Source organism: Microcaecilia unicolor, chromosome 3 (genome assembly GCF_901765095.1).
Source record: "Microcaecilia unicolor chromosome 3, aMicUni1.1, whole genome shotgun sequence".
Classification (NCBI taxonomy): Eukaryota; Metazoa; Chordata; class Amphibia; order Gymnophiona; family Siphonopidae; genus Microcaecilia; species Microcaecilia unicolor.
The window spans coordinates 446,992,850-447,016,965 of NC_044033.1; the positions used below are offsets into that span (position 1 = coordinate 446,992,850).

The 24,116-nt window shown below is 41.2% G+C and overlaps 1 protein-coding gene across 1 annotated transcript in view; it reads right to left on the reverse strand.

Moving 5' to 3' along the window:
* Window positions 1–24,116, reverse strand: part of SNTG2 (syntrophin gamma 2) — a 335,642-nt gene that overhangs the window by 130,385 nt on the left and 181,141 nt on the right. Inside the window, exon 12 of the mRNA XM_030195159.1 lies at window positions 18,787–18,903. Coding sequence (XP_030051019.1) covers window positions 18,787–18,903 — 117 coding nt within the window. The remainder of the gene's footprint in view (window positions 1–18,786; window positions 18,904–24,116) is intronic.

Below are 24,116 nucleotides of genomic sequence, written 5' to 3' on the forward strand. Positions count from 1 at the left end.
AGGAGTATGGGAGAAAAGGTAGCCTCCATGACACAGGGCTTCGGCTGAAGCAGAGTCTTCAGGGCAAAGTCAAGTCTCAGTTAAGGCAAGCAGATAGAGAGTACGAGAGATAAAGAGGTCATGGATGTAGGAAAGTTTGTTGCAGACAGAGCGGATATTCCACAGAGCACATGAGAATGGCAGGCAAGAAGGGGGAGGGGAGAGAAACGAATTAGGTTGGAGACATCACAGTGTGACCTGCATGAATAGGATGAGAGCTGATGTGGAGGATCAGGATTGGGATCGATATCCCCAGCAGAGAGCAGGAGAAGGATCAAGAGTATAGAGAAGAATGGGAAAGGCATAATGACAGCAACGAAGGTGAGATGTATTCAGATAAAATGGAGACGGTTGAATGGAAGGAAGGAAATGTTGAAGGTTGAGAGCTGAGAAGAAGGGAGAAGACAAAAGAGATGGTGAGATGATGAAAGCTGAAGATGGCCAATGTGTTCTTGCAGTATACAGTGCTTTCAGATGGAGAAAGAGATTGGAATGGACAGTACCAAGAAAAGAACATGTACTGGAGCCATAAGAAGTAACTGGAAGAAAATAAAAAGTGTATAGAGAAAATGCTTTGGTGTACAACACCTGAAGCGAAGGCCCTGGGAGGATAGGAATGGACCTGGGAGTCACCCTGAAGGTGGTTGTGAGATTATTCAGATGGGCTGCAAATCCTCCACAGCACCTGGAAGGCAGCTGGTGGGAGCACTGGGCACCTGAAGCGAAGGCACTGAGCGGAGTGGAGTGGACCTGGGAGTCACCCCGGAGATGGTTGAGAGGATATGCAGATGGGCTGCCAGTCCTCCACAACACATGGAAGGCAGCTGGTGGGAGCACTGGGCAAGAAAAGGCTTACCATGGGTTCGGCCAAATCCAGTATTTCTCCCCCTTGATCAATATTTAGACTTACCTGGTTATCTTCAAACTGGCCAAAGGTATACCAGGCTTTCAAGTGGCCAAATATGACCTCAAGACCCACTTTAAAAATGGCAGATAGCTGGTTTTATTGCATGATATAACTGGCTATTCTCTATCCGTTAACTGGGGATATTCAGTGGGGGATAGCCAGTTATTCCTCACTGAGTATTGGTGAATAGCCAGTTAAGTGCTATTTAACCGGACAGCAGCCATTCTGCCCAGTTAAATTGTGCTAAATATTGGACGGAGAGTTCCTAACGAGCAAGCATTTGAAATAGTCATACTAACTATAAAAGGGGCACTTGAAATGGGATTTGTCAGCCTTGCCTGAATTGTCACGTGTAGTAGACAATGCTCTTTAGGCCCCTTGAGCCCATTCTCGAAGCTTTTATGGACAGAAAACTGCTAGGGAATCAAAAAAATCAAACGGTTCTGCTGTTTGGGGAAACAGAGAGAACTCCATGACAAATCATACACACTGCTAGGCTCTCCATCAGGCTCTTCCAGCACTCGCTAAGAGGCACTTGACCTAGGCTCACACTTTACATGAGCTACAAAAGGCTTATATAATACTTTAAGTACCCTGCCTGTGATGCCACAGAAAGGGGACAAATCTCTCACATCTGAATCCTTCTGCATCATCAGACATGCTCTCCAACTTTGCGTTTGAAACTAGCAAGCTATTACAGATGGTGAACACTTTTTATCAAAAGCATAACGTATAATGTTAGCTTATCCATCTCCATTTACACATTCTATAATTGTTCTCAAGTTGCCAATTTAATTATACTACAGGGTGAAAGGAAAATCAATATTTCAATAAAAAATAAAGCTGACAGCTACCATTAATCAAAATGCTATTTTGTGAAATTTAACTCTACAGGGTGTGCACATTGATACTTGACTGATGAAGTAAAAGAATATTTTAGATAGTGTTTTTAGGTGTAAAAAGGGACACCCAAGACAAGGAGTCCAGGCTTGCAGCACTATTTTATAAAACAAGCAAGCTTTTGTAAAATCTCCACCCCTTGGAACTGACTTTCACAAAATCCAATGTGAAAACTTATATGCAGGTATGGATGCTGCCATCCAGGGGCATATCTGCGTAGGGCCACAGGGGCCTGGGCCCCTGCAGATTTTGCCCTGGACCCCCCTACTGCCGCCGTGGGTACCTTTTGCTGGCGGGGGACCCCAACCCCCACCAGCCGAGGTCCGCTTCCTCCTGCCGCTGCGAGGTTTTTTAAGTTCATCGGGATTCGTCCTCCGTCACTCTGTGCTGCTGTTCAAAGAAGCTGCTAGCTGAATGCAGTTTTCGGACTGAGTCTGACGTCGCTGCTGCACGTTGCACATGAGTCTGACGTCCTGCACGTACAACGTGCAGCAGCGACGTCAGACTCAGTCCGAAACTGCATTCAGCTAGCAGCTTCTTTGAACAGCAGCACAGAGTGACGGAGGACGAATCCCGATTAAGAACTTTAAAAAACCTCGCAGCGGCAGGAGGAAGCGGTCCTCAGCTGGTGGGGGTTGGGGTCCCCCACCAGCAAAGGTACCCACGGCGGCGGGGGGGGGGGGTCTGAAATGGCGGCGGCGGCGGGGGGGGGGGGCTATAATGTGCCCCTCACTCTGGCTTCGGCCCCCGCTACCGCCGACTTTCAGATACGCCCCTGCTGCCATCAGGGATGTATTGCTAAAAACCCAACACTTGACTATAAGCACAAACAACAGGAGATAAATATGACCTTGGCAGTGACTCATTTCACACTAGGTCACCACCCAATGACTCACTATAATCGTCAAGAGTTGGGATTTTAGTAATTTATTGATTCATTACCCCTACTGTGTGAATATGGACCATTTAAATTGAGCCATCAGAGATGTGGCAGCAAGATATGTAGGAAATGGTAGAGTGTCACCTGCTCATCCAAGCAGAGGCCTGCCACCACTTCAGCATTTATCTATTCTTCTTCCTGTACAGTGTCTACACATACATGTAGCTGGATTCTGTGTCACATCCACATGCTGCCATTTACAGATGCACATGCTAAATTTTGTTACCACACTGCATGTGCCTTCCTGTTGTCCAAGTATATATGGAACAGAATGTTGTATGGAGCCAGAACCAAGTATTTCAGGTTCCATTGTTGTCAGGTTCTCAGGTTCAGAGCCCGCGGGGACAGGTTCTGGCGCAAACGTGAGCCCTTGGGCTGTTGACGAGGAGCGACAGCAGCAGGCAAAACCCACCAACCAACACTGGGCTAGCACACCGGCACAGGCAAGGACTGCAGGCACCGCCCAGCGAGCCGCAACACATGGACTGGAACCCCCTGGACTGGAGGACACTGGACTGATCTGCACTGGACTGGAACACACCGGACTGGAACACACTGGACCGGAGTACACCGGACTGGTCCGCCCTGGACTGGAACAACTGGAACATACTGGACCGGAACACACTGGACTGGAGTACACCGGACTGGTCCGCACAGCTTCACCTGCACTTAGCCACTGACACCCCAGGAGTTGAGCTCCTGAGTTTGAGTGGCCAGCAGGACTTACTGGAAACAGGATAACACCAGGACCAGGATACTAGAGCAAGCTTGAAACAGGAGTGCTCCTAGGTACTGAACTAACCGGGGTGCTCCCAACAGAAACCAACCAAAGTGCTCCTAAGCACTGAACTAACAAAAGGACTTCCTAAGCCCTATACTAACAGAAGTGCTACTAATAGCACCACTAGGGTAAGCAGGGGAGTAACAGGGAAAGAGAAGTGAACCTAAACACATAAACTAACACAGGTGCTTCTAAGCACCAAGCTACAGCAGTGCTCTACAACACTAAACTAACCAAGGTGCTCCTAAGCACCAAACTACATAAGTGCTTCCAAAGCACCAGACACAGAAGTGCTTCTAAAGCACCAAAAGGGAAAGCAGGGGAGCCACAAGGCAAAAGCAGGGAAGCTAAACACAAGTCACCAGTGCACACTGCACCAACACTAACCTGGACCTAAAGCAAAGCGCAAACGTTGCAAAGGCCCTGAAGGGAAGAACACCACTTCCTTATCAAGGCCCTGCCTAATGATGTCACAACTACCAGACACAGGCATCCAGCATACTGAAACATCGATAGGCTAAACCCACACAGCTGCAGTATAGTGAAGCAATTAGAGTCATGCTGGGAGCAGCCAGCACATAGAGACAGAGCTAACTCAGGCAACCCACCCAGGTGCAGTATAGTGAAGCAATTAGAGTCATGCTTCTGGAGGCAGTCAGCACAGAGAGACAGAGCTAGCTCAGAAAGGACAGCCAGAAGAAACAGAACCAGCTAAGAAGTTGACCACCAGAAATAAGGTAAGTCTGGGAGAGGTCACGGCCACAATCGTGACAATGGTACACAGTATCCTCTAGTGTATCTTTTTAGAGAACACCAAGATGGATATCAGGAGGGAGAGGAGATTTTCTGAGGAAGATAGCCTCCTCCATTGTTCCTCTATGCTGTGCGAGAATTGTAAAACCATATTCCTGCCATTGGGGTTGGTGCTTCAATACCCTGTTCTGAAGAAACAGTGTGTTTTAAGCCTGTAAAATGTATTAGATATTTTCCTGTTTTAATTATATCATGAAGTGCATTTCTCCTATTTGGCTAGCAGGTGGTGTTTCTTTGCTGTAAAGCTGTAATAGAGAACTGAATGTTCTTTTTCTTTAACAGAAGCAGGAAGTAAGCAGCAGTATACCTTGAAAACTTGTTGACTGGGCTCTGAATAGCCTGGAGTTTGAAATTACCCAGCAATTGTTGCTGGTTGTTGCTTCAGTTTCAGCGTGGGAGAAGAGAGGGAGAGAGCTCTTTGCTGAAGCCCTGTAAAAAAACAGTTATATTTGATAACTGTCGAATAGCTAGATATGTCCTGATCTCCCCAGGTACTTTCTAGGAAGTATGCAAATGTTTAGCTAGTTTTCTAATTGATCCATTTTCAGTTACTTGTTACTGTTTGATATTTGTACATTTTTGTTGTCCACTGTTCCAAGTTCTGAGAATAAACACATTTATTTGTTTTTTTGCCTGTCTGGACTGCTAAAAAATCCTGGTAGTTTGTGTGTTGGGTCTGTGAGGGAGTGTGGCCCCAGTAACCTAGAAATCACTGGGGATAATCTGAGAGCGGGAGACTCACCCAGAAGTAGTTATGACCCAGTTGGTGGGGAGAGGGCACTAGTGTAGTGTAGAGCACAAGCAGCATGTGCAGGTGGACCTGAGCTGTACTGAGGGTAGACCCTCTAAGTGGCCACGGGGTAACCTCATTTTGTGACACATGTTTTCAATCTCTAGGGTCAGGCAAATTATCTGTTGTTCTGCAGAACCTGCCTGTCCATTGTTATTGAAAATGTGATCCTGAAACACCCCTTCTCCCTCCACTGGCAAGAACATAGGTGAATGACTCCTGCACAGCTTAGAGAGAACATTGGCCTTCTTCTGGAATGCTTGCTGCTCCCCAATGAAGGCAAATTATTGTAACCAGGTAACCAGTGACCAGATGTACTACAGTCAGGAGGGTCTAGGAATGAATCTGGGAGATGGTGGCAAGGTATGCACAAAATATTAGCTCATATCTTCTATACCTTTGTGTTTGTTTGTTTGTTTTTTTCTTTAACTGATTTAGAGGTTCTTTTACTAAGCTGTGGCAAAAAGTGATCTTAGTACATCCTTTTGCAGGTGTTGTCCTTGTGCTAAGGCTATTTTTGCTGCAGCCATAAGGGGCTTGATTCAGAAATTGGCACTAACAAAATTGGCACTCAATGCTACTCTATAATGGGTACACATTATAGCATAGCACTGAGTGCTGATTTCAGTACCCAAATTTAGGCGCCATGATTTACACCTGCTGAAACCAGGTGTAATTCCCAGTGCCCAATTTGGGTGCACATCTCTAGTATTCTATAACACTGTGTGCAACTTTTAGGAATACCCCTGACCCACCCATGCTCCTGCCACAGCCACAACCCCTTTTGGGCTGTGCATTACAGGATTTGGGTGCATACGTGTTGCCATACTGGGACAGATCGAAAGTCCATCAAGCCCAGTATCCTGTTTCCAACAGTGACCAATCCAGGTCACAAGTATCTGGCAAGTTCCCAAAAAAAGTAGAATACATTTTAACCTGCTTATCCTAGAAATACACACAAAAATGGCGACGCTCCACCACTATGTTTTGAATGATACACAACAACCTGCTGATGGAGCGAGAAATGCTCAATAGATTATTTGATAAGGGGACATCTCATAAAGTCACACAGGCACTGTACTATCTATACAATTCACCACTGCAATCTCAATCTCACTGCAGCGATATTTACTTGCTGGAAGCCACAATCTTATCTGGTCATGCTGTGGCATTAGGCACTATGCACTTCATAGATGTCTCTTGTCTGTCTGCATTCAATTCAATCCCTGGTATACATTTAGTCCTGACAGGAGCCTGTTTCGCATTTGACCGCTTTGTCAAAGGAAAAACTTGTATACCTGTTGGAATACGGAGAAAAAAATCATACATAGTTTTTCAATTTTTCAATTATTACTCACTTCTGCACACTAGAAGTGTGATATACAGTGCCTGTGTGACTTTATGAGACGTCCCCTTATCAAATAATCTATTGAGCATTTCTCGCTCCATCAGCAGGTTATTGTGTATCCTAGAAATAAGCAGAGGATTTTCCAAAGTTCATTTTAATAATGGCTTATGGACTTTTCTTTTAGGAAGATATCCAAATCTTTTTAAAAGCCCACTAAGCTAACTGCTTTTACCACATTCTCTGGCAATGAATTCCAGAGTTTAATTACATGTTGAGTGAAGAAATATTTTCTCCAATTCATTTTAAATTTACTACTTTGTAGTTTCATTGCATGCCCCTTAGTCCTAGTATTTTTGGAAAGAGTAAACAAGCGATTCACATCTACCCGTTCTACTCCACTCATTATTTTATATACCTCTATCATATCTCCCCACAGCCATGCACATTGTTATAAAATAGCATATGGCAAAATGTCTGCCCAATTCCAAACTGGTACCAATTAGCACCCAATTATTGGCACAGCCAATTTAATTGGGCACACATCTTAGATCAGAACCCAAATATCAGTGCCCAATTTTGGGTGCCATATATAGAATCTTAGGGGGGGGGGGAGCTCACATCTCAGAAGGCAAAGATTCAGAGCCTAAATGGAAGTTCTCCACCAAATATTTATTCAGCAACTCTCAAAGACATATGTCAAAATTTTAGAAAGTTAATAGAATGAAGAGTCCTATCTCAATGAAATTTTCCATTACTTATATTTTGCTATGGAGAACCAGATTATCCTTGATCAATAAAACCCTGGGCCACCACCAGGGTTATGCAAGCTGTGCAGCCACCCAGGGCACAAAGGAGCTGAGGTACAGAAATCACTCACCATCATTTGTCTCCCCTACAGTGGCTGTGATCATAGGAGCCAACTTTACAAAATTATTGGGGGTGCTAAGCCCAATGGAAATGACCCCTCCCTGGACACATACAAGGAATTTTCTCAATATTGTGGGTGCTCAAGCACCCACAGCAACCACAGAGTCGGCTCCAATGGCTGTGATGCAGTGGGCAGGGTGGGGTCATTAAGAGCTGTGTCACACAGGGTGCAATTCCCAACTTCAGAATACATACTGAAATTGTTTCTTTATTGGAAGATACTACTGCAGCCAATTTAGAAGTCTGAGTCCCCATAATTAAAAACTAAGTTGAACAAACCTTACCCAAACTATCAACTGATATCCAAAACCTTTTTAAAGATACAGGGGCTAATATTTAGACTGCGGGGTTAGCTTGGCTTACTCCTGTGGTCAGCGTTAAACCCAGATATTCAATGCCAGGCTATTTCCAGTGACCAGCATTGAATATCCGGTTAATTTTTGGCCGGTTTGAATATACTCAGCTCTGTTGATATTCAGACTTAGCCAGTTATGTTCAAACCAGCCTAAGATATCCTATATATTCACACAGCCAAACATAGCAGTTAAAGTGGAGCTGAAAATCGGTGGATAGCCAGTTATTTTGGCCAATATAACCGGCTAGCTGCTAGCAGACGATATTCAGCAGGAGATAGCCGGCTATCCCTGCTGAATATTTCCAGATAGCCGGTTATGAGGCATTTAATCGGCCAGATGCCAATCCTAGCCAGTTACATGCTTTTGAATATCGGGGGGACATTGTCTGATTTCTGAGATGAAACTCAAAAGCAGCCTCAGAGGGAAAAAACAGAATTAGTAGCAATCTACTCACCCCTTGTTGATGCTTGTAGTGGAGAAAAAGTTGACGACTCATTGAAAGCAGCTGAGGCAATCCCTAAGGCTATACAATCTCCTGCAGCAGGCTTGGCCTGAACATCATCTAGGGTCATCATTTCTTGTTGCGTCCACAATGAGAAGAGATGGCTGAGGGAGGATATGATAGGGGTCTACTAGATACTGAGTGGAGTAGAACAGGTAAACATAAATTAAATGTTTACTCTTTCATAAAGTACAAAGACTAGAGGACACTCCATTAAGTTACATGGTAATTCTTTTAAAATAAATACAAGAAAATATTTTTTCACTCAATAGATAGTTAAGCTCTTGAACTCATTGCAAGAGGGTATGGTTACAGCATTTAGCATATCTGGATTTAAAAAAGATTTGGACAAGTTACTGGTGGAAAAGTCCATAATCTGGAGTTAATATAGACATGGGGAAAGCCACTACTTATCACTGAGATTGGTAGGATGAAATCTTCTACTCTTTGGGATTCTGCCAGGTACTTGTGATCTGGATAAGCCACTGTTGGAAGCAGGATACTGGGCTAGATGGACCATTGGTCTGACTCAATATGACTGTTCTTATCTTCTTATTGTCTGAAGCTACAGAAGAATTAGGGAGATCTCCAAAGCCAGGGGAGAACTTGAAGCTCCTCTATTTGACATCTTTCCAAATGGATTACTCTTTGAAGCTATAGATGAGGCATCACCATGAAAACACAAAGGAATCTATTGGACCACTTGCAGGTAGTGAAACAGAATCCCCACTGCAGTAAGATTCCCCTTTCTCATATACATTCTTTGCAAGGAACAATTCAGTGAAGAAGCTCCTGGGGTGAGATTTATCTTTCCTCTTCCCAATTTTTTGCAAGGAAAAATTCAATGACATGGTATCATGGAGAAACAAACTAGCATATTTCCATCTTGCTCCACTCCAAGGAGTGACATGGCTTTTTACTGTGGTTCTCAATTTGGATGGTATCCACTGAAGGACCTCACAGGTGGCATTTCACTAGGAGCTTTAACATGATTCAAATAAATATATACCCTTTAATGGTCTATCTGTTACATCAATTACTGTGCCAATTGAGTATGCACAAAAGAAGCAGAAAGGCATAAGCCCCAGCTCATCAACAAAAGTGGGTCTGAAATGTAGCCTGGCCATTTAATGAAGCAGGGCTTGAGTCGCTACCCCCCCTTTACCAAATATATAAAAGGTCTCTGTGTGTCATCAGTAATGCATGTCTAACCAGTTACAGACAGCATAGCAGCACCATGCACCTCCTTCAAATATACAAACTGTTAAAAGGTTCATGATCACAGTTACCAATAGGCAAAAGGGGAATCTGTCCTGGGTCCCTGCATAAAGGGAACCCACCAACTCTGATGAAACTTTCTGTTTCTGCAAGGGTAATACATGGCAGAGATAAGGACCATGGGGTGGGGGGAGCGAGAGCTGTTGGACATGCTGACAATAATGATAATAAAGTATTGATCAACAATTGCAGACCCATTCAGAAAACATCAATAATACTGCAGCCTGGTCTGATTTGAAAGAATTTTTTTATCAGAATGAACACTTGCTGCCAATGTAGCTGTTGAACACCTTTTTAGCTATGTTGGATTAATGATCCACAAGTGCACTTGCAGAGTGACAGTCATTTTCAAAAATGTAGCTTTACTAAACGCAAAGTGGATTGAATTGTAAAGCAATAACATTGATGGGATAAAAACAATAACAATAATTGCATTCATTGTAGTTGTGGTACTTTTACTCAAAAAGAATTCACTTAAGTAATTTTTTAATGTGTTCTTCACTGTACTTTTACTTAGGTATTCAACTATAAATGTATTTTTACTTAAGTACTTTGACTTAATACCCCAATTGTACCATGACAAAAACTTAACTCATTAGCTTTCAGTGTAACTTACTGGGGTAGTAAATAGAAACAGAGAAACAGAAAAATGTAGGCAGATAAAGACAATATGGCCTATCCAGTCTGCTCATCCATGCTATCTATTCTCCCTATCACTCCCTTACAGATCCTATGTACTAATTATTCCTGATGGAATTCTGCACTCTGAGGATTGTTAGTACCTAATTATCAGTGCTAATTGCTCATTATTGAATTAAATTGCATGTACAAATTGAGCACATGCCCAAAATTTGTGCAGGCAATTTAAATACCATTTATAGAATTATGGGGTTGCCATGCCCTTGTCTCACTCAAAACATATACACGTATGGAGAAGGGGTATGGTCTGGGTATCTCAGGCTTTGTAAAATGGGGACTAAAGGTAGTCGAGCAGATTTAAAGGAAACTGAAGAAAATATTTTTTACACTCAATTAACAATTGAGGTGTGGAATTTGGTGCCAGAGGGCATGATGAAGGCATTTAGCATAGCTGGGTTTCCTGTATCAATCCATAAACAATTATTAGCCAAGTAATCTCAGAATGCAATCACACATCGCTGGGAGGGAACTTCAAGAAGAGGATTTATTCTTTGAGATCTTCCAGATACTTTCTAGTGGCCTAAATTGGTCACTGATAGGGAGAGGAAGTTGGGCTTGATGGACCTTTAGAGAGCAGGGCTGTCTAATTGGAGCCAGTTCTTTAAAGAAAAGTAAGTATCAATGTTCCCTTATTGAATTCTAGCGAAGCAGTGCCAATATGAGTGTATAATTTAGCTGGAACCAGAATGAAGCTAATGTAAATGCTTGCATTTAGAGGGCTAAAAATGCATGTTAATTTTCAGTATTCTAAAATGTTTCTATAATTGATGTATGTAACTATTAACCCTGCCTCATTCCACCCAGACTTTATTGATTTGTTCAATTAGGGACCTACTTCACTAAGAAGCACTTTGGAGCTCATTTTCAAAAGAGAAAAACATTTAAAAAGTGTCACAAAGCAGCATTTAGATGAAAATCTTTTCAAAACATCCAAATTGGTATTGTCAAAACCTTTTTTGTAAACTTCTTAAGCAACTTACACAGTAATATTGTATCTATAAAGTTGCAGCCATTTGAAAGAATCAAACTTCTATCTATGCAATTCATCTCCAGTGTGTCCAAATGAAAAAGGGGGGGGGGGGGGGGGCATTTTGAAGGCAGGATTAGGATGGGCTTAGGGTTTACCCTTGAATGTTGTACAGCCATAATGGAACAAAACAAAAATGTCTAGGGGGAAAACTGAAATGTATGGGTCTGGACCTCTTTTTTGAACGAATACGGCACAAAAAACCATCCTAAATGACCAGATGACCACTGGAAGGAATTAGGGATGACCTTCCTTACTCCCCCAGTGGTCTCTTATCCCCTCCCACCCACAAAAATGTGAATTAAAATAGTACTTACCAGCCTCTATGACAGCCTCAGATGTTATACCCAGGTCTATTAGAGCAGCAAACAGGTCCCTGGAGTAGTCTAGTGGTTAGTGCAGTGCACTGTAGACAGGTGGGCCCAGGCCCATACCTCCCCCTACCTGTTACACTTGTGGTGGAAACTTTGAGCCCTCCAAAACTCACCAGAAACCTACTGTACCCACATATAGGTGCCCCCTTCACCCATAAGGTCTATTGTAGTGGTGTACAGTTGGGGTAGTGTGTTTTAGGTGGGATTTGGAGGACTCAGCAGACAAGATAAGAGAGCGATGGTGAGATGTGTACCTGGGAGCATTTCTATGAAGTCCACAGCAGTGCCCTCTAGGGTGCCCTGTAGCTCTCCTGGGATGTCTAGGGGACCAGCCTACTAAAAATGCTGGCCCGTCCTACTTTCCAGTGGCTTGATTTCTTAGGTTTTTCACTTATACATTTTTTTTCAAAAATGGCCTGAAAAGATAAATGCACAGAGCACAAAAACATAAGAACACAAGAGATAAGAATAAACATACTGGGTCAGACCAATGGTCCATCTAGCCCAGTATTCTGCTTCCAACAGTGGTCAATCCAGGTCACAAATACCTGGCAGAAACCCAATTAGTAGCAACATTCCATACTACCAATCCAGGGGCAAGCAGTGGCTTTCCCCATGTCCATCTGAATAACATACTAGGGACTTTTCTTCCAGGAATTTGTCCAAAACATTTTTAAATCCAGATATGCTAACCACTGTTACCACATCTTCCAGCAGTGAGTTCCAGAGCTTAACTATTCTTTGAGTGAAAAAATATTTTCTCCTATTTGTTTTAAAAATATTTCCATGTAATTTCATTGTCCCCTGGTCTTTATACTTTTTGAAAGAGTGAAACATTGATTCATTTCTATCCGTTCTACACCACTTAGGATTTTATAGACCTCAGTCATATCCCCCTCAGCTGTCTCTTCTCCAAGCTGAAGAGCCCTAACCTCATTAGTCTTTCCTCATATGGGAGGAGTTCTATCCCCTTTATGATTGTTACAAATGGTATTTAAATAAAAAAGATAGATGTTTTGCGGTTTCAAAAATGGTCATGTTTTCTATTCGTATTTTGGGACTTCAGTGAAAAAGTCCAAAGTTCAATTTAGACTTCATATCGAAAATACCCCTCCATGGGTCTTAGCGCATTCTTTGTCATTAGTCCATTTAACTACTGTAATGCCTTGCTTCAAGGTTTACAATTGTCCAATATTTGATGTTTACAGTTGTTCAAAATAGCAATTAACTTCTTTGTGAGGCAAGGAAATTTGATTATGTAACACTGTTGCTTCGAGATGAGCACTGTCTGCTGGTGTCTTACAGGATAATATATAAAATGTTGGTGTTAACCTATAACATAGTAATACAGTAAATGTTGGTAGAAAAGAACTACACAGTCCATCTAGTCTGCCCAACAAGGTGGCCAGAGTTGAATCTGTCACTCTGCATAGGTTCCACTTCTTCATGATTCAACACTAATATATTTAATCTCTGTCTCTTCCTGCCAGGTTCAGGAATTAGAAAAGGTTCAAAGAAGGGTGACCAAAATGATTTAGGGGATGGAACTCCTCTCAAATTATGAAAGGCTAAATAGGTTTGGGCTGTTCAGTTTGGAAAAGATGGCTGGCGGGAGGGGGGAGGGAGATATGATAGAGCAAAATCCTAACTGGTGTAGAACAGATAAAAGTGAATCAATTTTTTACTCTTTCAAAAAGTACAAAGACTAAGGGACACTCAATGAAGTTACATGGAAAGAAATATTTTTCACTCAACGACTAGTAAGCTCTGGATACAACAGTTAGCATATCTGGGATTAAAAAGAGTTTGGACATGTTCCTGGAGGAAAAGTCTAAAGTCTGCTATTGAGATAGATATAGGGGAAGCCACTGCTTGCCTTGGCTTTGGTAGCATGGAATCTTGCTATTATTTGGGATTCTGACCTTGGTTGGCCACTGTTAGAAGGAAGACACTGTGCTAGATGGACCATTTTTCTGACACAGTATGGTTATTCTTATATTGTTATGCCAACTTTGGGATACAGACAGTAGAAGCCTGTCCAACACTGGTCCTACTTTCTAACTACTGAAATTGCCATTGAAACCCACTCTAATCTTGATCGTATCTGATTTTTCCATTTCCATTACCCAGATCATGGAAGTCTGCCTAGCACTGGTCATACTTCTCAATCTCTGAAACTGCCATGAAAGCTCACTTTAGTTATATGGTCTAACTGATCAGCCATTATTTCTTTATAAATTACTGATTCCATATATGCCTCTAAAAATGCTGCAGTCTTCTCAGCATAGTTATCTAATACCATCCTTCAGGAAGATTGGATACAATCCAGATAATGGTGTTTAGTGCTACTGGTCCAACATTTTGAAATACTCTCCACTTTATTTATGCCTAGAACAGTGATTTGATAGATTTAAGATGGCTCTTAAAACCTATCTGTTTAAAGATGCTTTTAACTAACTTGCTAGGATTTGCATTTAATTGACAAGTTTGATTGGCTGGCATTTTGGTGTCTCTGTAGCCATTTAACTATGCTTGAATTTTATGAATTTAAATTTTTGCTATCATTTTTATTGTAAGCCACTAGATGGTTTCTATGTGGCAGAGTATAAAAATATAAATGAAACATGAAACTTGTGTACACCAAGAGGGGCATAATCAAACAAAGTGCCCAAGTTTTCATGAGGGCATCCTCGCAGGACGGCCCCATGAAGGGGGGGAGAAACCCGTATTATCGAAACAAGATGGGCGTCCATCTTTCGTTTTGATAATATGGTCAGGGACACCCAAATCTCAACATTTAGGTAGACCTTAGAGATAGTCAACCTAAATGTTGATATGGTCATCCGCGGTTTTCGGCCATAATGGAAACCGAGGACACCCATCTCAAAAATGACCAAATACCAACCCTTTGGTCATGGGAGGAGCCAGAATTCGTAGTGCACTGGTCCCCCTGACATGCCAGGACACCAACCGGGCATCCTAGGGGGCACTGCAGTAGACTTCACAAATTGCTCCCAGGTGCATAGCTCACTTACCTTGAGTACTGAGCCTCCCAAAACCCACTCCCCACAACTGTACACCACTACCATAGCCTTAAGGGGTGAATGGGGGACACCTACATGTGGGTACAATGGGTTTCAGGTGGGTTTTGGAGGGCTCACATTTACTACCACAAGTGTAACAGGTAGGGGGGGATGGGCCTGGGTCCACCTGGTTGAAATGCACTGCACCCACTAAAACTGCTCCAGGGACCTGCATACTGCTGTCATGGAGCTGGTATGACATTTGAGGCTGGCAAAAAAAAATTTTTAAGTTTTTTTTAGTATGGGAAGGGGTTGGTGACCTCTGGGGGAGTAAGGGGAGGTCATCCCCAATTTCCCCTGGTGGTCATCTGGTCAGTTCGAGCACCTTGTCACGGCTTGGTCGCAAGAAAAAATGGACCAAGTAAAGTCGGCCAAGTGCTCATCAGGGACGCCCTTCTTTTTTCCATTATCGGCCGAGGACGACCATCTCTTAATCACGCCCCAGTCCCGCTTTCGCTACAGTGCCAACACGCCCCTGTGAACTTTGGTCGTCCCCGTGACGGGAAGCAGTTGAGGACGCCCAAAATCAACTTTCGATCATGCCGATCTGGGCGACCCTGAGAGAAGGGCGCCCATCTTCCGATTTGTGTCGGAAGATGGGCGCCCTTCTCTTTCTAAAATAAGCCTGCAAGTGTTAAACTGCATGCCATAACATTTAGGTACAATGTTATAAAATATTGTGTAGCTGAATCATTGGCATTTACAAACATATGTTCAAACATAATAGGTATACATCAGCATACTGGTGCTTTTGGTGCTTAAATGTTGGCACCTTCTTTAACGAATTACCCCCTTGGTCTGATCCAGCATGGCATATCATATGTTCTTATTCTTTGCCAGTAATAGGGAGAAGACTGGTCAGCTACAGTACTGCAAACAACCAACCTTCTCTCCTTCCACAGCAGAGATACGAGGAAAGGGCAAAACAAAAGGAGACTAAAGTAGAAATAACCTAGAGGTACTCTAGGCAAAATTATGGCTGACAGTAGTTTCCAAGAAACCAATTAGTCAACACCACCAAGTTCGTGGCAGCTAGGTGCTGGCCATCAGATCCATGGTGTCCTAGGAGACTGGATAATTGAGCATCAATCTCACTGCTTTTAGCAGCTGTCTAGATTATTAACAAATGTATGGAGCCCTTTTACTAAAGGGTTGCCGTGTTTCAACCTGGGACTACTGCCGGCCCAGTGCAGCTGCCAGCGATAATTCCATCCCCAGCATGTGACATTTCTGGAATTTTTAAAATATTAATACTGCAGGAGGTTAGCGTGGGAGTCCCTACCGCCACCTCTATGGGTAACGGTGCTACCCCCCCCCCCCCCACACACAAAAAAAATGGCCACGTGGCAAGTGTAAACTTACTGTATGGCCAATTCTGATTTTCAACCTTTTTACCTGCTGCGGTGAAAGGGGACTCTGCATGGCAAAAACTCACACTACTGCTAGCGTAGCACCCCTTTCACCATAGCTTAGTAAAAGGGACCCTATGGCAGTTAGATATGGGGCAGCTAGATATTGGATGAATTTTGGGATCATGAATGATAATTTAACTCGTATGGAAATAAACAAACACTGACTTGCATAATGGGTGATATTCTATAGTCAAATCTCTGCAGATGTTAACTGCCATTTATCCTTGCAGTACAGATAGGAATAACTGGCTACGCTGAATGGACTACACTGTTTGTTTCAGCCATATTATAAGTGAATATAGTTTTAGGGCTGGAGGAGTGGCGTATAGGTTAGGGTAGTGGACTTTGGTTCTGAGGAACTGAGTTCAATTCCCAGCACAGGCAGCTCCTTGTGACTCTGGGCAAGTCGCTTAACCCTCCATTGCCCGCCCATTGAGCCTGCCTTGAGTGGGAAAGCACAGGGTACAAATGTAACAAAAATAAATAAAAATGTGATTGAATTATCAGTTCTGAACACTGCATAACTGATTAGTAACTAAAGTTGAAATCTTGATAACTAGCACTAATATTCACACATTTCAAATGTGTGCTAAATGAACTTTCAGTTTGCATGCTTCACAGCCAAATCAACTTGACTTCACTCCAAAGTTTTTATTTATAGCTGTCACCAGCTGCATATCTATATCTATCTATATATATATTAACATTCAATAGGAACTACTGAAGTTATTTTTCTAACTTTCAACAGTGAAGGTAATAGATTAAAAAAATGAAAATATCTAACACAATGGGTTTTGTCAAGATTTGAAAAATTAACTGCACAATAAATCTTTTACACAAGGAGCTTTATATACATATAAATTCTAGTCAGCTAATTAGATTTGGTAATTTGAGACCATAAATCATCTTGAACACAATGTCCCTATTTCAAACTCAATGAGTTGAGCAGACAAAAGAGAGAGACTTCAAGGTATAACAAGGTAAAGCACAAGTGTAAAAAAGCACAGAGGGCCTTCAGAATTCAGTTGATGTAAAGATGTATCTTTATTAAAGGACCCACCATGGTCCATGTTTCGGTGAAACGCCTGCATCAGGAGTCTGTGTGGCATTCTTTTTCCTCTAATAAAATATAATATACCCAAAAACACAATCCAATTGAAAAGCTTCAGAAAGCATACTGCAAAATACAGCAAGTGCAAGAGCATAAAAACCATCTGATATCCAAGAAACACCACTATGTGCATCACCATTAGCCATCAAATGCAGCAGAAGTGTTCAGGATGCTGATGCATATGTCCCACATTTGATGGCCAATGGTGATGTGCATAGTGCTGTTTCTTAGATACCAGACAGTTTTTATGTTCTTGCACTCACTGTGTTTCACAATATGTCTTTCTGAAGCTTTTTAATTGGATTGTGTTTTTGGGTACATCATACTTTATTAGAGAAAAAGGAATACCAGAAAGACCCTTGACACAGGTGTTTGCAGAAACATGGACCGTGTTGAGTCCATTAATAAAGATAAAACTCAATGAGTTGGCATATAGGACTAAAGTCTATAAATGGTGGCTAAAAATTGGCACACACACACAAAAAATAGCGCTCTGCACTGTTCTATAAATGGTGCTTAAAGTTAGGTGCTGTTTATAGAATAGCACTTAGCGCCGGAACCGTGACTACATTTAGGCATGTCCATTTCTATCAACAAAACCTCGGTGTAAATCCTATCCCTATTATTCTATAACAATGTGCATAAATAGTAGGAATGCCCCCGATCCACCCATGATCGTCCCATGGTTGTGCCCCCTTTTTGGATCTGCACATATTTATTTACATGTGGATCCCATTCCTAAATTTATGCACACACATTTTAATTAAATCCAATTAGCACCAATAATTATTTGTTATGAAGCAAATTATTGGTGCTAATTGGCTTATTATTCAACTAAATTGTGCGTACAATTTTGTCATGCACCCAATTTTTCTATAGAATTTGGGGGATAACATTCATGTAGAATAGGTTTACGTACCAGAACAGGAAAGGTGAAATAAATCATCTGGCTTTTTTCAATAAATAATTATTTTCTACATGGAGATATGTAGTTACTCAGTTTGAATTTGACCCTTGGACATTTGTGTCTTTATTGGTAGTCACTGTACAGTACCTCTAATTTGAATAACAGTCACTATCTGTTGACAAAAGTAGAAACAATGATCAACAAACAAGTTGTAAGAAACACTTTTAAATCTAACATTAAGGATGTGCATTCCATTATAAGCATTCAGTTCATTAAGGGGCTCATTTTCAAAGCACTTAGGCTTACAAAGTTCCATAGGTTACTATCAAGCTCATTTTCAAAAGAGAAAAATGTCTAAAAAGTGGCATAAAGCGATATTTGGACGTTTTTCTCACAAAAACGTCCACATCAGTATTTTCAAAACCTATGCAAATCCCTAGATAACATATCTGTGATTGGTATCACCTACAGATTGTTTGTTGACTCTTCTTTCTACATACACAAATGGGCCAAGAGGGAAGCAAACACAATGTTTTGATGTTGACAGAACTAAATTTGCCAGTGTCACTGATCAATTAATTTAATTTCTTACTGGTGGTGTGTTGAAAATGTAGAAAGAAGAACCCTTCAGCGCGAGGAACTTGTATTTGTAGAGCTGAGACGTGTCAGATCCTCGGAGCCTTTCACTCACCCACCCCATATGTATAACCTGCAGAAAAAAAACGTGAATATTAAAAACATGAACCTGATATAGAAAGTTGAAGTACTGTAGGAATTAGAATGTCCAGGTTGGAGTATTCACAATTCCCTCAAGCTTTTACAAAAGGATCTGATGAATCTGGAAACATTTGTTAAAAAAAAAGTATTAAGATGTCAGCAAATAGATATGTATTTGCTAGGACATACAATGGCAACATTAATTTCAAAAACCTGCGTGTGCAGAAAAAGAGAAGCATCACTTGCCAGTTTCCACATGTAAAGGCCAGCTGGATCAATATTGAAACACACTGAAAGCTGGCTTTGGCATTTAAATCTATTCTGTATTCTGAGTGCTGCTATTCAGATAGCAAGTGGCACTGGCTATCTGCCAGATTCTATATAGTGTGCCTAGAGATCTGCATCAAAATCTAGTCGTATTCTATAACAACGCATGTAACTTAATTGGCTTAATAAGCTAATCAGCATTGATGACAGCATTTAACAAGCAATAATGAGCACTAATTGGCAATAAGTAGAATTTACATGCACAACTTGTTAAGCATATTCTGTAATGAACTGCACCTAAATTCTAATGCATGCAGTTCAAAAGAAGTGTGGCTATGGGTGGGGAAATGGGCATTCCCAAATTTATGCGCATAGTTATAGAATATGGCCCAGTGTGTATAAATCTACACTCATGGATTTACACCATGTTTTCACTGGTGTAAATGGAGGTGTGTAGTTTTAGGCGTTGGGACATCAACTAAGTGTATTCTATATACCATGCCTAAATCTAGACACCCCTTAGAGTATACGCTTTGGTGGAAATGTTTACCATGCGGATTTTTAGCACCTTATATAGAATGTGGCCCTATATGTGTAAATTTGACTCTATGGTTAGTGGCCATATTCAGCTGCTATCCACATAGTCATGTGGTTTAAGTTAGGACAACAATTTTACTGGCCTCAATTTGTCCACATAGCAATGCAGAAAGCTATTGAACATCGCTGATTATCCAAAAAGTTAGTCAGAATGCCCATGTGCACTGTTCCCTTCAACTGAACAGGAGTCCTCTAACTGCACTGCTGCAAGTGTGTGTGTGTGTGTGTGTGTATGTGTGTGTGTGTGTGTGGGGAAGATGCTTTAATATTATGTTTTCAATCACTAGGGATAGGCAGGTTCCCTGGAGTCCTGCAGAGGATGCCTGTTCTCCTCACTATTGGAAATGTGATTGTGTAACAGCACCACCCACTGGCAGCACTGTACATAGACGAGTCCCAGTCAGCCGTGAGGAAACAATGCCCATGTGCTGTTCTCACTCTGTCCCGGTGCAATCTGGATAGTGCTAAGGTAGTCTGTAAGAATATTCAGTGGCACTACCCGACTAGTGCTGCTGAATAGCTGAATATTGGTGGATAGGGCACTTATCCATATTTGAGGCAATTCTGTAACAGGGTGCCACCATTTAGTTGCCAAATTGAAATGGCTAGTGTGCCTATAATATAACAGCACTTAAATGTGTAATCGCCGTTATAGACTACATTTAGGTGTTGCTATTTATGCCATGCTTAGGGCTGATATAAATGCAGGGCTCTTTTTGAGGGTGTACTTGGGGTTACTGAGTACCAGCACATTTTCCATTGTCTGCTAAAATTGACACATGATCTCCAAGTTTAAAAAAAAAGAGCTCAGGCTCTACACAACAATTCTGCCTTGTCATAGATTCTGTGACTGGTTACAGGGGGCCTGGATATTGTGGGGTGGGTCCCTCAGTGATCACCCCACTCCTGGAGGATGGCCCAGCATTTGAGTACTGGCACCTTCTTATCTTGTTCTCCCGCTCTAACTACTGAAATGTCACTGTAATGTATTTATTTTAATTAGTTCATTGTAAGCCGCTTTGGGGCTGCAAAACTGCGGCAAAAGGCGGGGTATAAATGACCTGAAATAAATAAATACATAATTTAAAGTATTCTGTAAGTTAAGCATGTAAATGCTGGCCTTGCCTATGCCCTGCTCATGCCTCTTGCATTTGCATGCTAAGCTGTCTGAGTGCATAAATACAGAATAGCAGTTAGAAACACTACTGCCAGTTACATGCGTAAGTGTATACTTACACATGGGGATGGCAGTATTCTATAAATTTAAGTCCTCAAATGACGCTGGTAATTATTCTTATAGGAGTCATACTTAAGACTCATATATAGAAGTGCAGCCAATTAATGAGCAAACCGCCTAAAAAGAAAAATTTACATTTTAAGGTATAATAAAACAACAGGAGGAAAGGCACAGTTACCCCCTCTGTCATTCATTTCAAGCCTTGGCTGAAAGAGACTTTTTGCAGAAACTTAGGTTTGCCTTGGAGGTGGGGCAAAAATAGATGAGAAAATATTATGAACTATACAAGTATTCCATTGAAAAATGGGAAATAAACATATACCACCAGATTCTATATATCACACCTAGCATTATGCGCCAAAATCCAAGCATATTCTTTAACAACACATATAACTTAATTGTCTTAACAAACCAATCAGCATTTTTAACAGCACTTAGGAAGCAATAATGAGCACTAATTGGCAATAATCTACCTGCATAACTCCCTACCAAAAACAAAACAAAAAGCAGCTTCTCTAATATACTGTACAAGTACTCAAACTAAATACACTTTATTGTGAAAAAATGTTTAGTACCATCAAAACGGAGGTGACCATATTCCTATGTGTGAAATACTGCACACTGCGGTAAGCATATCTGGGTTTTAAAAAGTTTTGGACAAATTCCTGGAGGAAAAGTCCATAGTTTACTATTGAGATAGACATGAGAGGAGCTATTGCTTTCCCTGGGATTGGAAGCATGGAATGTTGCTACTATTTGGGTTTCTGCCAGGTACTTGTGACTTGGATTGGCCACTGTTGAAAACAGGATACTGGGTGAGATGGACCATTGGTCTGACCCAGTATAGCTATTCTTATGTTCTTATTCTCTAATGCATAGCACCTAAATTCTAATGTGCGGAACCAAAAAGGAACATGGTTGGAAAATGGGCCTTTTGTGTACATTCCAAAATTTAGAGAGTCCAAGGAGTAGGGTAGATAGGCTCTTTCAAAAGACCAAGGGAGATATCATTTCAGCAAGGTGATCTTTATTGGCTATACCAGTGTTGTATAATAATTAAGTAAATGCAATTAGTTACTTATATAAATGTTTTGTCACTTTTACTTGTAAAGAAGAACAGGAAACATTTGTTACTTTTACCAAAGTAATAATTTCACCAGTTATTACTACTTTTATTCAGTTACATCTGATGCTTACAGTTAAAAATTAAAAGCAGAAGCAAGATGTAAATGATGATTCCTGAGTAAACCAAATAAAACAGCAAAACCTGGAACAGGATTTTAGAAACAGATGGAGTGGCCTAGTGGTTAGGGTGGTGGAGTTTGGTCCTGTGGAACTGAGGAACTGAATTCAATTCCCACTTCAGGCACAGGCAGCTCCTTGTGACTCTGGGCAAGTCACTTAACCCTCCATTGCCCCATGTAAGCCACATTGAGCCTGCCATGAGTGGGAAAGAGTGGAGTACAAATGTAACACAAATAAAAATGTAGACAGATAACATAGTAGTAGATGACATCAGATAATGACCTGTATAGGGTAGAAATATGCTGTCACTTGCTCTCAGTGAAATACAGGCCAATGGCTCAGGCTAAGAACTAGGCCTGTAAAAATCAAAGATCACTTCTGACCCAAATTACATTTCACTGTAGCAAGTGCTGAAATGAGGTAATTGAGAGCCGATAGAGGTGGGGGAATCTGCTCTATAAACAATAAGAAGACCGGCAACTGCAAGAAGTCACGAGCAAAGATGTTTTGGGCTTCATGAACATAGTACTGGGTCAGCCGCACCCCGGATGAGATCATCCAGGGGGGGGGGACTAGGAAAGTTTGGGCACACTTAGAATCTTGGCTATCATTGACATCATTGACATCAAATGTTGATGTTTAAAAGATAGTAACTGATAACATGCAAAGATGACTAGTGAGAAAATGAGTGTCCATAGAAATGAATGGTATAAAAAAAATATATATATGAAGGGTGTCAGCTAGAGCGAGGGATATAGAGAGATAGAAGGCAGAAGAGAGAGGATGTGTCATGAAGCGCTGTTCCACATTATGAATGCCTTATTGCCTGTACTGCTTTTGGTAAGATTGTAGTAAACTATCTTCTCTTTTTTTTTTTAAATTATTTATTTATAGTTTCACATTATACATCTTATCAAAGAGCATATAGAAATAAGAAATAATCAAATCATAGTCATAATTCACATTAAGTCAAAAATCTTGTCCCAATAGAGAAAATAATAATAAAGTCATCGTCCACTATATAGGAAATCCTTAATGAGAACCAAGTTACAAATATATGTTTATCTATATAAAAATTAAACAAACAAGGCATTACTGACTCCAGTTACATTCTCAATCTATCCTACAGTGCCCATGTGGGGTATCTAAACCTTCACAACTGCATTCTCAACTTCCTTAGAGATCAAAAAATCCTCAAGTTGTTTTGGATCAAAAAATTGATAACTATGTTGTTGATATAGGAAACGACAAATACAAGGAAATTTAAGGGTGAATGTTGCACCCAAATTTAAAGTTCTCTGACGAAGTGCCAAAAAGGCCTTACATCTATACTGGGTCTCTCTTGCGAGATCCGGAAAAATTCTAACTTTAGAACCAAAAAACATTGAGTCCAAATGTCTAAAGAATAACTTCAGTACCATTTCCCTATCTATCTCAAGTGCAAATGTTACCACTGCTGTTGTCCTTTGGGTAACTATCTCCAAAGAAGATTCTAGAAAGGACGTCAAGTTCAATCCTCCCTCCTTAACTCCAGGGTCGCTTCCAGATTTAGATGGTACAAAAGTCTGGAGATAAATCACCTTCGTTATAGGTGGAAGGGTCTCACTCGGCATCTCTAAAACTTCCTTCAGGTATTTTTTAAACATTTCAATCGCTGAAATTATTGGAGATCTGGGGAAGTTGATAAGTCTCAAATTAAGTCTTCTCTGTTGATTTTCAAGATGTTCCATCTTTCGTTTAACAAATATACTCTCCTTAATTGTGGCTTTATTCAAGTTCTCCAGCTTTTGAATTTTACCCTGAAGTGCTTGAGTATCAGACAACTGTCGGGCATTAATCTGCTCCTGAGACAGTAGGGC